At 45.8% G+C, this 16,608-nt stretch overlaps 1 protein-coding gene across 8 annotated transcripts in view; it reads right to left on the reverse strand.

Moving 5' to 3' along the window:
• Window positions 1-15: 15 nt before the first annotated feature.
• srgap1a (SLIT-ROBO Rho GTPase activating protein 1a) overlaps window positions 16-16,608 on the reverse strand; it is a 75,791-nt gene continuing 59,198 nt past the window's right edge. For 2 of the 8 annotated variants that reach the window (XM_062390061.1, XM_062390059.1), the window contains exons 16-22: window positions 15,111-15,216; window positions 14,758-14,982; window positions 13,266-13,345; window positions 8,854-9,034; window positions 7,115-7,252; window positions 3,292-3,676; window positions 16-2,505 (exon numbers count right to left, since the gene is read on the reverse strand). In XM_062390061.1, the coding sequence (XP_062246045.1) occupies window positions 2,098-2,505; window positions 3,292-3,676; window positions 7,115-7,252; window positions 8,854-9,034; window positions 13,266-13,345; window positions 14,758-14,982; window positions 15,111-15,216 (1,523 nt within the window). In that variant the 3' untranslated portion in view covers window positions 16-2,097. Of the gene's footprint in view, window positions 2,506-3,215; window positions 3,680-7,114; window positions 7,253-8,678; window positions 9,035-13,265; window positions 13,346-14,757; window positions 14,983-15,110; window positions 15,217-16,608 lie in introns of those variants that run through there. The other 6 variants (XM_062390060.1, XM_062390058.1, XM_062390064.1 and 3 more) reach the window with 5 other exon arrangements.

Below are 16,608 nucleotides of genomic sequence, written 5' to 3' on the forward strand. Positions count from 1 at the left end.
CAATCCACCTCAGACTCGACAAACTATTTTCTTTATTAGAAAGAAATCCTCAGAGGTATAAGCTCTCAAAGAACTCTAAATGTTATGATGTTACATGCTATATGTACAGTTATATACATGAAAAGTGCAATGTCACAATGGGTAAGCTGATTATTTTTTGTATTTATTCTGTCGTATTACTGTTTGGGAAATGGCATCATTACTTCTTCGCTCCTTCCTGCGCTGCAGTTTCTCAGAAACACGGAATCTGACATGAAAATGCAAACAGGACGTCTCGAGTTCCTCTAAAACATTTTCCAAGGCACTTTCACAGGTACACACACACTACAGATGTAGAGCAGCTGAACGCCTACAGGCATAACGGAGACCTATTGTGGATGATGGTACACATAGTGACAAAAGCACATTTTACACAACTGGCTTCATATTGTAGGTGGGACATCTGTATCTCTGGATTATAATTATATATCAGTTGGTCATTTCTACCCAACAAAGCTAACGATAAAGATGATAAAAAATAAAAAAACAATAGAAAGTTAGTAATTCAGAAATCAAATTAGCGTTTGATTATTACACACAAAGTATCTGTCAAGTCGACCATGGTGTAAACCTGCAGTTAGCTCTTCTGGGAGTTATTATGCTGAGACACACATTCCCAGGACATGCATCTGATTCTGTTATTTCTACAGCACAGAGGTTCAGGTACAAAGACTCAGACAGGGGGGGGGCACAGTCACACAACTGGAACTCACCGGCACAGACTCTTCATGTGTGGCTATTGCAATCATTACGTGACCCTGGACACGTGTGAACTGACGCCAGGCCCCGTCAGCCATTTTAAAGTGTCATCTTCCACAAAAGCAACACAAAAAAACACACAAGCTGAAGTTTCAGCTGACAAGAGGGAGGGGGGGGGGGGGGGGTCTCGAAGCACACTGCAAAAGCAAAAAGGAAGCAGGGTGAAATGTATCAGGAGGCTTTTACACTAACAGTCACTAGGTCCATGGCTACGGGCCACTCCCATAGGGCGCGGCATTAAGTCTATACACATCAATCTATATGAAGAATCCATGCTTGACACTTACACAGCCATGTCTTTGGGTAGATAAAGCTAAAGCAAGGCATAACAGAAACTATGGCATGTGTTTCACAGCGTATAATCGCCTACGTGTTGTATATACTGTAGTTAGGAGATGATTTGTCATCATAACTTTTCACACTGCTCCCCCTATACAGATTTAAAGGCATAATTTATCAGGCATGTTTTATCCCTTCATCAGTGGCTGATGCAGGAATTCATGAACGCATCAAAGTGTACAATGAAGTAGTGGTTTTATCCAATCATCAGATCTCGTTCCCGGCAAAAAATGGAATATATTTGTATATGCAAATGTTTGTGAGCAAATCCAGCACAGAGGTGATTCTTTGCACGTTACAGAAACACAACTCCCGGTGGTGATGCCATTCCACAGAGAGCTGCAGAGAGTGAATCAGTACTACTTATCTATTCAGAGTACCATTGGTTATAAAGTCCCTCCAGGCCTGTTATCAGTCCAACCTTCACACCAGGTCTGTCCAGGAAGTCACCGCACACCTTAGAACGGTTTACATTGGAATTCACTTACACCTCAGAGTCAGTGAGGCCTTCTGACGCGGACCCTCCACGGTCCCTCTCATCCAGTTCTGGTTCAGGTTCAGTGGGAGACGGAGGAGCTACATGCACCGGGCTTTGTTCGGTTGCATGATCCTCGACTCTGTAAACTAAACTAGCTAGAACACTTCTTCTAAAACCTCGAGGGAAGCCTTCGTGATTTGTTGTTTGTATTTATTTAAAAAGAAGGTGTTAGATCATATTAATCTAAGCATTCTAACTCATAAACAAGTTAGTGACACAGAAGTCTACGTTGGAACTCCTACGCCGTCTTTCAAATCCTGCCAGAGTCCGGTGTCTGGTCTCCAAATGTCTTTCCCTGCTTAGGTCCATGAATGTTACACGCTCTTAGATTTGTTTGCAATACGTCCATGAAGTATCTCGCAGCCCCCTGGAAGTGGACTGAGAGTTTTTTTGTTTGTCATCCTTGGTTCTCGTCCCGGAGGTCACATGGTGCAGGACTTGTCCAGAGGATCCTGAGGATTCGTGGCTGGAGGTTGCGCAGCCGGGCCGGACTTGGGCAGAACCATGGGCTTGGGCCTCAATGCCGGGGGTTTGAGCTGCACCCCCATGCGGGGCGCTACCATGGGCTTGAAGGTGCTCATCGTGTCGCTGGAGGAGCTGGTGCTGCGGCGGAGGGGCGGCTCGGTGTTGGCCGTGGACCTCAGCATCACACCGTGGATGGGGCTGAGGGACTCGCTGGAGCTGGCCGGCGTGGGACCCCCGCCGCTGCCGCCGGAGGTCTGCCGCTGCTCCAGGGTGTCCAGCACCACGTCGGGGGCATGCTTGGCCGAGCTCTGCCGCTCCAGCTCTCGCAGCTCATTCAGAGCAGTGTTCATGGTTTCCTCTATGTCCTGCAGGAGGGAGAGAGAGTATGCGTCAGGGAGGATATGAAGGAACGATGACGACACATGACGGAGAGATGACTGGGAAACAAGACGGTTAAAAGTTAAAACATCGAAGAGATGCGGTAGAACAGACACGTGAAAAGATGGACAAACAAACAAGAGAAGACATGGAAGTAAGGAGAAGGTGGAGTTAGAAGGAAACAAAAACCATGTCAACAGAAAGTCAAGATGTAGTTTTTCAGGAAAACACCAAGCATGCGTTTTCCAGGCAGAAAGGTGGAGAATTACTTTGCATCAGCAGCTCTCCTCCTGCATGCTAATGACTGTGGAAATGCAGAGATGACGTGGTGTGTTCATCTGAGCATGATCCCAGTCTGCAGGCAGACAGCCCAGCACAGTTTAACGTGCACTCTGTGACCTCTGCGTTCTAACTGAGCCTTTGTTTTTTACAAGCAACATTAACGGCTCTGCTATTCAGATTGATGGGACAGCAGTTAAAACAGAGCCACTGCCTTCCTGCGTGCGTCAACACACATTAGAACCAGGCAGGCGATGGAACAGTTTTAAATAGCGGTCTGTTTTTAAATTTTTTTTGCATGGGACCGATCCCAGTGTCGGACTACGCCCCCTGCTGTCTGCCTGTGAAGCTCGTCTTTTGCGTGAATTCAGCACACGGACACAGTTGCAGCCAGAGGAAGCAGAAGACAGGGACTGACTATGTGTTTACAGGGCGGGGCAGGGCTTTGATGATGGAGGGAGCTGCGGTCGGGTCGCCGCTCGTCCCACGCTGACCTGTGCGATGCTCTCCGGATCCAGCGGCTTGCCCCCGTGGTGGAGGTGATGGTGGAGGTGGTGGGCGTCGGTGAAGCCCGTGTACTGGCCTGAGGAGGTGGAGCGGCGGATCGGGGGGCTCTCCATCTTCTTCAGCGACTCGTGGCGGTTGATGTTGGTCAGGCTGCCGTGGCCGGTGCGGCGCCGGCGCTCGGGGCTGTCCATGGGCATGTGGTTGCGATTCCGCAGCATGTCCCGCGGGCTGAAGTGGCCGAGGACTGGCGAGCCCATCTCTGGGGTGCCGCCGTGGCCCCCGTGACCCTGCTGGGAGGGATGCACCATGCAGTGGATGTCATTGGGGCGGGCAGGGGGCCTTCGAGATGGCGGCTCTGACCTTTTCTTTTGTCTACTGGGATAAAGGAATGGGACAAACGGGGAAATTGATTTAATTCATTGCTTTCATAACAACACAAAAAGGACATCTTCAATCACCAAACTCTCAACCAATCATAGCACATCATTTATATACATTTGAAACCTTTTTTCTTCCATAAGTAAACTTTTCAGTTATGGTTAGTAATTCTACCGCTTTGTATTTGATGATTTAAGAGATTGATTGACCAAATTTTATTATATCGCAGTCCTCCTTCAGACGTTGAATCCCCTGAAGTGGACGTACGAGGTTTTAAAGGTTCAGTGTGTTAAGATCTAGAGCATTCTACTGAAATCACCTCCGCCAAGGAGTTTTTCATCTGTTTGTTGGCAGGATTATGCAAAAACTACTCAACCGATGTAATGAAACTTTGTGGAGGGGTGGGGCATGACCCAAAGTAGAACCCATTACATTTTTGGTGCAGATCCAGATCAGGGGTTGGGTCCAGGAATCGTTTTGACATTGTGAGACTTTCTCCTACATTTTCGTTGTTTTTTCAAAAAGTCATGTTAAGGGGACAGATCGTTTGAGCATGTGGTATTTTATGTAGATCTGGGGGGGGGGGTGTGTGGATGAGGAAAACATAAACCATTTATCACATTGATAAAAATAAGCATCATTATTGTGAGAGGACCCCTGACGTCAGCGGCTCTTGATAAACGTGTGTGTGGAGCAGAGTGGACCTGGCTGTCGGCCAGAGGAGGGAGGCCTGAGGTTCATCCGAGCATCACCACAGGCTCCCTGGGAGAAGCTCCAGCTGCTGGAGCAGAATAACTGTCCTCTGTGTGAACCTGGACCCGCAGAGCAGCGTGCACACCTGATTTCACGAGCACGTCTAAAACGGGTCCAGTAACATCTACTCCCTTGAAGCAGCTCCATTGCATAAGAGGTCAATAGAGCAGCGCACGCTCGTCACTGTGGCTCCACCAGGCTCCGCTCTACATATTTATGACTTCCTCCAGTTATGTTTAATCAAAGCATTAAAATCACAATCACGTTCATGCAGCAGGATGATTGAACAGGAATGAAAATATATAATTAAATATTATATTAATCACAATCATTTATAATCATGTAGAACTTTAGATTATATTTTATTTTTTTATATTTTATTTGGCAAATAAAAGAGACTAATAATGTTTTATTATAACGAAGTTATTTATTTTGTTGGTAAAATAATTCCCCCAAAATATTCCATCAATAACTTGAGCGAGCTTGTCAGTTGAACTATTAAAGTATCTGCATTATTGGTTCTTTGTGATTATAAACCAGCAGTGAATCACTGAAGCAAATGGCCTCATTTATAGAGTTTATGTCTGAAGGATGTCTCAGACCTTATTATCAAGACTAACAGGCGGCTTCATTACTGCGTGAAATAAGAAGAAATAATAAAAATGGATATTAAAGACTGCGCGAACCTAATTAATTGTAATTCCACAAAGACACTGTTGCTGTGGCGTCTCCCCCAAAAAATTTTGATGACAGGAAACTACTCATCTTCCTCATTAAGTGTAAATGTCTATATTAGTTAGAAAATAAGTGCTGCTCATTTACCACAAAACCCTCTGGAAATGGATGTTAAAAAAAATCTCTGAGGTGTAAAAATATGAATTGACGAGCAGAAAACAATTTCTCGACAACACTAATAGCTACAAGGTCTGTTTAGACAATGGAGGAGGGGGGGGGGTAGGTGCAGGCACGGGGGCTGGAGAGAGAAATATTATTATATTTTTTCATTGTCTGACTGCAGTGGGAGATCTTGTAAAGTAAACAAGTGCAGGAGGCACTGAAAACCTGCAGGGGGAGCAGTCTACACTCATAACACAAGTCCCCCCCAAGGCAGTGTACTACAACCATGGCTGTATTATGACTTGCTCCGGATGCCGTCACCACATCGACAGCTCATACTTTGTTTGTTACGACCTTGGCTGATAATAAAAAGAAAATCACGAGACATTCCGTGGGTTCCTCTGCATCCAGACAGAAAGTGGACCAACTGTGAAACGTGGTGACGCAGGAACACACCAATGAAACCGGCTGGTTTACCGACGGTGGCGCCGAACTCTGCTCAGGGTGATGCTGATGGTGAACAACATGAGAGGAAAGAGAAATATCTATATAAAGCTCAGGATATAAATGATTCAAAACTTGCGAGGGATTGTCTGAATGGAAGAGCGGAGAAGTGCGTGGGGGTGGAAGATGGATAGACAGGAGAGGAAGAGAGAGTGAGGGGGGGGGGGTGTCGCCTGGGAGCAGGTGACAGGTAGAGAATGATGTAGACGTCGACTTTTGGGATTAAGAGGAACTTCGTTAGGCTGATTCATTCCAGATATGCTCTTCGTCCACATACTGAAACCTGCAGTGGTGTAAATATTGTCTCGAGCATGAATCATCATCATTTTAACAGCGGAGGAGTGGGGGGTGGGGTGGGGGGGGGGGGCTGGGAAGTGAGTATGGCTCGGAATAAAATAGAATTTGTTCATTCGTTCGGCAAAAGCCAAGAACAGATGTTTCAAGGTCGGCTCGCTCGCTCCACCATTAGCAGCAGAAATGAAAAGAGGAGAGCAGGAGACGTAACAGTGGCACACAGACGCTGCCAGAGACTGAAGTGTGATTGGATGTGTGTGTCCTATGTGTGTGTGTGTGTGTGTCTGTCATTTATCCATGTATTTGTGTGTGTGTGTGTTCCAGTCCACTGCTGATGACTAAGCACTGATGTGAAATGGATATTTAATACGCATGCCTCACAACGCAAAACTGTCTGGTCACTGGGAAATTAAACAGAGTGGGAGGCGTGCAACCCTCACTGGTGATTAGGCGGAGGGAGGTGGGCTGAGGATACAGAGGAGCAGGAGGAGCAGGAGGAGCAGGAGGAGCAGGAGGAGGCCGTAAATGTGACATGGAGAATTGATTGTGTGTTCTGTACAACGTGTGCTGCTTTCTTCAGGAAGCTGTTTATACAGCTACGGTGGAGTGTTAGGGTCAGTTACAGAGATTTAATTTATATAAAATTATTATTAGTAGTAATTTAGGATAAAGACGAGAGACTAACAAGAAAAAAGTGGTAGTTTTAGGCTGTGTTAGCTACTGTGTGATGTGCAAACGGGTTTTAATAGTTTCTTATCAATGAGATTGGTTCAATATTCAAGAAGAAGTGAAGTTTTCAGAAAAGTCTATTCAGAGTTTGCACTGAAATATTGTTTTTAGCGACTTATTATTTACACGCATCTAAAGCCTGTGTAGTTATAATCACTTTAGATGTTGCAGCTGTTCATCAGTTGTGTTCCACTAATGCTAAACTCATCACTTCTCATTAACCAGGGGCAACATTCTACAGAACACCAACTGTTCAAAGGGTAACATAGAGGGTTCAGTATCTCCGTCCAGTCTTCCTGCAGAATGAAAACCAACCTGGTGATGTAGGCCTCAGAGATGCGGGGGTCAGTGGGCGAGCTGATGTCTTTCCCTGAGCACTTCTCCTCCCCAGCGTGGCCGCTGCTGGCCTCGCTGTCAGCCTTCTGACTCAGAGTGTCTGAGAAGCTGTCATCTCTGGGACACAGAGAGAAGAGGAGGAGGAGGTGACAGACAAACAGAGGAAGAAGAAGAAGAAGAAGAAGAAGAGGAAGAAAAAGTTGGGGGGAAAAAATCAGTCATAGTCGCACTGTTGTTCGATGACAGGGTTCCATATCAGTTTCCTGTGTGTCAGCACGTCTCCCCCCTCCCCCCCCACCAAGGTCCAGAAAGTCAGATGAGTCATATTCCCGGGCTTCTCAGTATTCTGGTGGTGACACCCACACGCCCACACACACCCACACACCCACAGACACACACAGAGCGACTGTATAGGTTTCAGTGAGGTTGTGTGGCTGGATGCTGGGTACAGTTGGTGCCCGTCAGGCGACAGTAATCAGAGCTCCTGAGCTGCTGTGTATTAGCTGATATAAAAACACAGTGGACGCGCGTGTTTGCTGAGACAGAGCGAGGACGAGTGGTTCGGACGGGGGACATTTCAAACATCCCGACAGCGGAGTCGTGAGAGGAGACATCCTGTCCTGAATCGGTCTCTCTCATGTTTTATTCTGGGTTCTTTTATGGGACAAGTGAAGATCCCAACCCTGTGCACTCTGTCGCTCCTCACCCTGTTCTGTTTAAGTAGAGAGCACAATGCTGCTCCACTTATGGACGACCCCGTACAGCTGTAAATTCCTCCGCTCTTTCTTTAACGAAACAAGAAGCCCCAGCAGCAGTAACCCTCCTGGTGAATTATTAATAGAGGCACAGTGACGGCCCAGTGATGGGAGAAAGAGGAGAGGAGGAGGAAACAGGGGACGGGTGTTCTAAATGGCCTTTTTGTCGACCGGCCACTAAGTGATTGGAGTGTTTCTGTTCCGGTCCTAACGAGACAGTGAATGCAGTTCATTAGGCCCCAGCGGTCGCCATGGCAGAGTGTACGCCTGTTAGTGCTGAGAGTCGGAGACAGAGACGAGAGGGCTGGTTGAGGACCCTGGAGATGGAGAACGTGCCAGGGCTGAAAGAGGACAGCAGCGGGCAGGACGGACGAGGCTGCAGGTCCTCTGTGCACGAGGACCCTTCAGTCCACCCGAGGGTCTGAGGCCTCTTATACAACAACGACAACAAAGACGAGGGGGTTGTTTAACCATCATCAGGAGAACTGGAGGATTCTTCTTTAAACTAAAGCTCTAGTGCTCTGAGTGGAGCTGGGACCAGTTAACACACGGAGGAGAATCTACATTTCCTCAGTTCACCACCTGTATCCACGTTTTTGCTTTAGAACTAGAGAATTGTAATAAGAGTAGAATTATATGTACTGCTCTGTATTTATCATAATTTCCCCCAAAACCCAATGGGACAAAGTACACCCCTATTAAGCCCTGGTTTGGGTTTTGACTCGACTCTAAATATATATATATAAATAGATCTGATAAATCCGACAAAGATCAGAATACTCAATGTCTTCATTTGATTATTTATTCTGAGTTTCTCACACAATGTTGTTTACATGTCATATACAGAATGAGCCTAATATCGGAATATTGCTGTCCATGTAAATCTAATCAGCATTATTCACTTTAATGATTGGTGTATTTGCGTAGTCGCACAGTAAACAGGCTACACATAAACCCACTCACATGTCTTGGACCACGATGTACTGGTGCGGCACCAGGCCGTCGATGCCGTTGTGCCGTCCCTCCCACCAGTCCTCGGACGCTCGCTGGTACAGCAGCAGGGACGCTCCCTTCTTGAAGGACAACTCTCGGGAGGAGCGGCCGATGTAGTCGAACTTGGCGATGGCTTCGATGGGCTCGCCCTCTGTCAGCGGAGAGAGAGAGAGAGGAACAGACGGGTGGCGTATGTCAGACCGGGCGAACGAACACATCAAGAGGAGGCGGCTGCTATCGGGTGTGTGCAGTATTAGGAAATAAAAATCTCTATGGACAATACAATAAATGCAGTTATACACGTTGGCTCTGGTACAGTTGTGTATCGGCCTGTTTACAAGCGTGGCGCTTCCACAGTTCAACGTGTGCTGAGCCAGTTTGTTACTTTAGTTGTGGTCAATAGTAACCCAGCTCGACAACACCAGGCCTGGGCTGCAACAGGCCCAGAGGAGGTTTAGCAGGGTATTAATAGAAGCTTGGCAGAGTAGATCCATATGACTCAGGGGCACGTCAGTCACCGCATGGATCATTAGATTGGTTTGATAACTAATCGATAACTGGTCAAACATCCCTGGATCAGTGACACGGGATAGGAAGGAGGTAAAAGTTAGTGCATACAATAGTAATTAATGGTGAATTGCTCAGTCAATATTATAATTCATTTATCTCCAAGTCCAACTTTTTATGTCCAAGTGACTGAAGATCTGCTTTGAGTTGATGTCAATCCTGAATAAATCATCTGTGGTTCCAGCTCCAGTCGACTCTCCGAGCCAATATTCATGCACTACAGCAACACAGGTCTAAAAATAGCTTCTTTATCCCTCCCTCACTCCTTCCCCTGCCCTCCTCCGATCGCACTTTCTCACTTTAAGTCAGACAAGGGGGGGGTCCCTGGACAGACATAGCCTCACCCCTAGCACTGCCTCTCTCTGTACACACACACACAAAAACACACTCACACACTGTTAGGTAAGAGAACAGAGCAAATGGCTGCAGCCTGCAGTGGCCGTGAAAAGCCAGCGTGATTTATCTTTCACAGGAGCTTAAAAGTAAGTCCCTGGCGAGCGGAGAGGCCACGTGAGAAAGCGCCTGGGCAAAGACGACGGTTACTTTATTTTCCTCAGTGTCCTTTTTAGCCATATCTCGATGTTTTTTTTTTTTTCCTTGTTCAACGTTTAACTGGCCACCTTCCTCGCCTTCGCTGCGTTGTCAGGATTGACATGGCGGTTGTAACGTGGCTCCAATGAAATGTGACAAGCAGGAATTTACTGCCTGAATTAATTGAGCTGCACTGCGGGGGACAAGGCCGTTAATAAAGTCGACAGGACCTTCACCGGTCGGACGGGTTTTTCCTCATCTCTGTTTTCTCTGGCTCTTGCCTTTTACTTCCACCTATCCATCGTTCCTCCTCTAGGTCTCTAAATGTCGGCCCGAAATCTCGAGACACACACACACACACACACACACACACACACACACACACACACACACACACACACTAACTAGCACTGCAGTGACGTGGCTGCGGCTGAAAGCACCGGGCTATAAACTCTACTCTCGGCGCGGTAAAGGATGCCCTCGGTCATGTTGTGCAATTACAACGGAGAATCGTTGCAGACTCTACCACCCGAGGTCAGACGCTCTCTCTCTCTCTCTCTCTCTCTCTCAAACTGCGACTGGAGCTAAAGACACGCTGAACCCTGGGAGCTGGAGGCCTGTGGTGTGAGAGGCAAACTGTCGGATGTCTTACACAAGCCAGTGGAGCGACCTCTTGTGTGGACACGGCTCACACATCCATACAAAAGGAAAACGATCAATAAAATAGAGGTTATAACTTTCGTGTTCCCTTCTTCTCTTCTAGCTATATTTTCCTCCTGCTACAAAACAGTGGATGATAAAAACACGAGAGCGGGTAAGACATAATGTTTTATGGGTGAAGTGATGACCCTCCTAGTACAGTAAAATCCACTGCGCTTTGACGCATGAAAACTAATACATACAACATGCCTGCTGGGGCAGATGACAACAAGGACATGTAGCCGTACTCCTGCAAAGACATATCTATATAATCAATGTGCCAGCTAGTTCAACTCTGACCTTGTAGCAAATTTAGTAGATAGGACGTCAATGTATTGATGGTGTGTGCGAGAAGTGCCACGCTAAAAACCTGAGCGTTTATCATCCTGCATTTCAGCCAGGGCCCATGAGACGGTCATGTGTCAGAGCCCTGAGCATGTACACAGAGACTGGGACATTTTATAGCTCTGGTTAAGGTCTTTCATTGATTAATATGAGAGCTGCTTCAACCAAGAAACAATGAGCAGGACAGATACACAGTAGATGGTCTAGTGTCACAGCTTTAATTTTTGTTTCATCTCGGTTTGGATTCAGAATAAGAGAGGAAACTTGAAAATAAAAATTGCTTCTCCTGGCTGGTTAGAGAGTTCTGAGTGAATGTATATAATAAAACAAAACAAATGTCAATCATTCCTACATTACAAAACCCTTGCCTTCAATTAAGAAATTTCAAATCCTCCATTATTTTAGCTGATTCTCGATATGCCTGTAAAATACTCATATCGGCCGACATCATCAGTCAACCAATAAATCGGTTGGACTCTACAATTCATTTGTGGTTAACATTTGACAGCCAGCTCTGTGACACAATGTAAAGGTAATACACAAGAGCCACAAACTGAGAATAAGCTTTATTAAATATCTAAATTGACCTTATTATAGCATTAGCATTTTCTCCTCTAACACCAGACTACAGCATCTATCACACAGCTTTATCCTCTGACCGGTTCAGCTCATCTGTCGAGCTCCAACACACTCCAGGAGGTCTGTGGCGTCGAAACAATCAGACTTCAACGTGGAATGATTTTTTACTCCTCTTTATTCTTTCTTTCTCTTTTCCTCTCCCTCTCCTGCTCTCTTACTTTCAGCGCAAATAGAATTTGATCCTCGAGACAAGACGAGAGAACAAGAGGGCTCGTAACCAAACAGGAAAAGACATTTGCTTTTGTGTCTGAAAAACGGAATGAGGTCATGGGGATTTAAAAATAACCGATGACAATAACTTGACCACAGTTCAAGACTCCACGGGCAGGGACACAGTCAGTGTCGACACCCTCCTCCCAGTCTGCACAGACTAAATGAAAAAACACTTTTGGACGAAAACCCATGGCAGCAAGGGGTTTCGGGGAAAATGTAATCTTCCATTAATTACTTAAAGAGCTGATGGCTGCCATGTGTGTTTTACAGAGGGAATCCACGCATGCAGGAGTTTCCCTGTGTAATCACACGTCTGCTTAAGTTACACAAGACATCCAGGTGATAGCTTCAATTTGGAAGCCGAGGGAATAAGGTAACGTGAGGGGATCAACCGTGCGTTCACAGCGTCTATGGAGACAGATGATGAGTGATGACGGGGAGCCCCTAGAACTCGAGGAGGAGACGGGATTGGGGCTAGATGTTGTCACCATGGAAACAGGTTTAGGGATGTCTGTTACCAGGGGAAGACTGGGAGACGTGGCTCAGCTATAGGTCGATTCTGCATTCATCACATTTTGTACATCTGGTCAGCGCCAAGTCGGGAGTATTAATCACTTTTTAATGAGCTGGACTTTTATTGTCTTTCTGTTTTTCTTTGGAAGTTAAACAGCGACGCCTGACCCCCCCCCCCCCCTCACGTCTGATACTTTGGCTTCAACTAACTCGCTCATTATTTGCTTTGGACCCGACCACCCAGCCTCCATTTCACCAAAACAAAAGGCCCACATGTATGATCACACAACTTGAAACGTATCCCGCCCGTGTCTGAAAGAAGCAAATCATTTCCTCCAGAGGTTACATGAGCCTGGAGTGTTTTTTAAATTCATATTTCTCCTGGACACATGGAGATGTCGTTAAACCGAGAAAACCCAGAGTGTATAGTTTCTGAAAAGCTATAAAACGGGACACTCTTGATACACTCCATACTTGTTCTATTCTTTTACAGATGACTACAGTATATTTTTTCACAGGGTAATGAAAAAAGTCATTTCAACCTAAGGCTGTAACCCTTCAAAGAAATGTTCCCAAGGGGTTCAGGGGGTTGCAGACCACCATGGAAATTTGTAAAAAGGGGACGTGGAGATGTCCCAAGATCCCGAGGGAAAAAACTGTATTAGAATATGAATGGCTGCCTGTCACTGCAAGGCCAGTTCCCCAACCCTTCAAGGTCACTGCATTTACCAGGCTGAAAGGCAGGATTAGCTGCACAGAGCGGAATTTAACCCTCGCAAGGCCAAGAACACGGGGGAAGTCTGGTGTGAATGTGACAGATTTCCACATACAACTTAACAGCTAGTTGTGTGTTGCATGTTTGTACAGGCACTCACCGTCCTCGCTGGTGTGCGTCTCGGTGCCTCCCTCGTTGTCGACCTCCTCCAGGGCTCCATGCTCACTGTAGGGGCTCTCGCTGTGGAGACACCAAGCAGAACATCATGGTCACGGTCACGGCAAAATGTGAGGGGTCAGTTACGAAACAGAAAACAGGACTGAATATTTTCCCATTGTGTAGTTTCACTTCTTTTAGGGGTTAGTTAGAAACAAAATCAACAGGCAGATCTCATGACAAGAAGAGAGAAAAGAGTTTCCACAGCTAACCGTGCTCTTTGAGGTTTACTGGTCCTCAGAAGGTCAGTATACATGCATTCACACAATAGATTTGTGCAGCTAACACACACACACTCGTTTGTACTTCTGTCTTAGTGAGGACACTCATTGACAGAATACATTCCCTAGCCCCTTACACTAACCGTAACCATCCAAACTAAAAGCCTAACCTAAGTCTAACCCTAAAACCAAGTCACAACCCTCAAACAGTTCATTGAATAAGTGAGGATGTCCTCACATTCCAAAAATGTCAGCCAAGACAACAAATGACAAATCTCCTCAGGGCTTCACAAGCTTCCCTGGGTCAGGTAAAGAAAGGGAGAAACAAGTGAATGGCAAAGACTTTGGGGTTTGACCTCAGTGTGTGCCGTAGTTCACCGAATTGTCCTTGCGGTGCCAGGTGACCTCTGTCTTTCTCCTCCTGCTGTGATGGTAGTAATTATAGTCATTGTTTCAGCGTGTCTCACCCAGAGAGCGCTCCACCACCTGAAGTCAGCGCTGAGGCATGCTCTACCTTGTCATGTTCCTGAGCCACAGACGTCTAATTGGCCTGTGTAATTACTCATATCTTCTGCGCAGAAATTCTACAGACACAGCTGCGGCGCTGCGAGTGCACGCATACCTGCATGTTGAGTGAATCCCTAAAGAACAGGGTTGGCGCCATTCACACAAAAAAAAAAAAATGGAATAAGAAAGCCACTGGTGCAGACTCTTAAACATCCATATTTTTTTGGAAAAGCTGTGCAGCTGCATGAAGTGACCTCATCACAGTGATTCTGTATGTGCCTGGGTAACCTGCAACACCAGTGACAGTCCCAGCAGCCACATATCGTCTGGATCCCCTTCTGAGTAAGAGAAAGAAGCTCAACCTAAACTAGAACATTTAGTAAGAGCACATTCAGTCCCCTAGTCAAACCACATCTAAATTCACAGTTTTCAAGTTTTTGAGTCTGACCAAATTACTAAACATGCCTGATTTGTTTAAAAACTATAGTCCATGTATTATTCTCTGAGAAATCCACGAAAAACTTTGATACTTGCAACCTCACATTGTTAAAAAATAAATCCTGCATTCGCCCCCTGATTCAGACCCTAACCCTGACCCATATTTCATCCTTCCACCAAGTTTCGTGGTCCAGTAATTTTTGTGTCATCCTTCTAACAAACAAATACAGATGAGAACATTACTGGAGGTAAAAATAACTCATATCTCACCAATAATCTCCTCCTGCCATGCACTTCTCATAAATGGGGCCGTCCAGTTCTTTGGCGTCAGGGAAGATTATCTCGTTGTGGATGATGATGGTCTTGATGATCTCGTTGACGTGGGCCTGGCAGGAGACCTGGTCCAGGGTGTCCGGCGTGGGCATGAGCGTGGGGCCGAAGCAAATGGCCAGATTGTACGGGTCCATCATGTTCTCGTCGCTGTACTGGGACAAACTGGAGAAGGGAATTGAAAGAGAAAAAGAGGGAGGGATAGATAAATGAGAGGGGGGGGACGGTATTTCACATCAAATCATGACTGACAGCCTCAAAGAAACAGTAAAGGTTATTGTCTATAAACTCACTGGTTGAGGAAGGCGAATAGGTAGCGCATGACGATGAGGACCGATCTGGGAATGGTGAGGAGGAGCTTTCGGATGTAGAGAGCTCTCTCATACAGGCTCTCTATTCCTAGAACAGCAAAAAATACAGAGGTGTGTGTTAAACTCCACTCCAGCAGTTTATTGGCCCCCTGGGACTCTTCAAAATGACATTTTCAAAAGGGTTGTTGTGAAAAGGAATTCCCCAGTGGATGTAACAGTACACCTTCCTTCCTCATTCAGTCACTAGGAGCTCTGAATATACATTTCCATCACTGGGGATGGATACCAGGAGATCACTATTCAAATGGGTGATGCACTTCTTTTGTTTCATTAATCAAGTTTTTCAGTACAAACAGTGTCCTTGTGCCAAAGATGGTAACCTGGTAGAAACAAAGAGTTGCAGGAAAAACCATATAACTGTGGATATCGTCGTTTTTGTGTCACCATGACAGTGTGCAATCTGTTTTAACAACACATTTGAAGGCTTAAGCCAAATAATTGTTCATTTCCATTTGAAGGTAGAAAAACTGAGCCATGTTGATGTCTTTAATCATATAAAAGGCAGGAAGGGGACATGTTAACATGGATTTCCACCATAATATTGCCAAATGAATTAAGTAGAAATAAAACCCAGAGTCTGTTGTGTCCATTCACCTCTGAAGTGCACCACCTCGATATGCTCTACATGACAAACACCTTTCAATCTCATGGTGTTAAAATATTGATTATCAGAGTCCCAGACTATAAAATACGAGAGCATATTGAAGCGAAGCCAATCACTTATCAGAATTACTGTGACTCTCTGGGGGCGCCAGCAAAGAGTCGTGATATGTGTGTGTATACAGAGGCCACAGGAAATGTATTAACTCTGTGGTATTGCCCTTCACCTCTGCTGACACCACAGAGGACGAGGAAGAGGAGAAGGAAGTCAGCATTCATCGTTAGCACCTGACAACCTGAACCCCTGAGTAGTGTTTCCTGCTTTGTTTTGTCCGAACATCTATTTTATTTCAAATCCTTCACTCACTTTTTTCCCGTATTACCAGCAAGAGAATGACTTTATAACCTAAAAAAACATTCTGAGTCGATTTTGTGTTTAATCACCGGAGAACGCCAACCTTTGTGTGTTTTATTACTCATCTCATTTGTTCCACTGTGGCACTTGAAGCAGCTTATTTTATTTGGCTGCGCTGCTGGCTGCTAAAAATAGTCCCGCCACCCTCCAGCCACTCTGTGGGATTCGGGCTTCTGGGATACTTGGGATGTATTTCATTTTTCATGAATACCTAACTAGGGATTCTGGGAGGCTGCTCAGTACTTCAGAAAAGCCAGTATTTGAAGATGTACTCAAATGAGCATGAGAGAAAAATCCCCTATAAACACCTGTGTAATCACACCTGCACAAAACGCACATGCTGCCAATTCCAAAATGAAAGATATCAGGGAGCTGCCGTTTGCTGCTGCGGAGAGCGAGTGAAGG

Source organism: Platichthys flesus, chromosome 6 (genome assembly GCF_949316205.1).
Source record: "Platichthys flesus chromosome 6, fPlaFle2.1, whole genome shotgun sequence".
Taxonomy (NCBI): Eukaryota; Metazoa; Chordata; class Actinopteri; order Pleuronectiformes; family Pleuronectidae; genus Platichthys; species Platichthys flesus.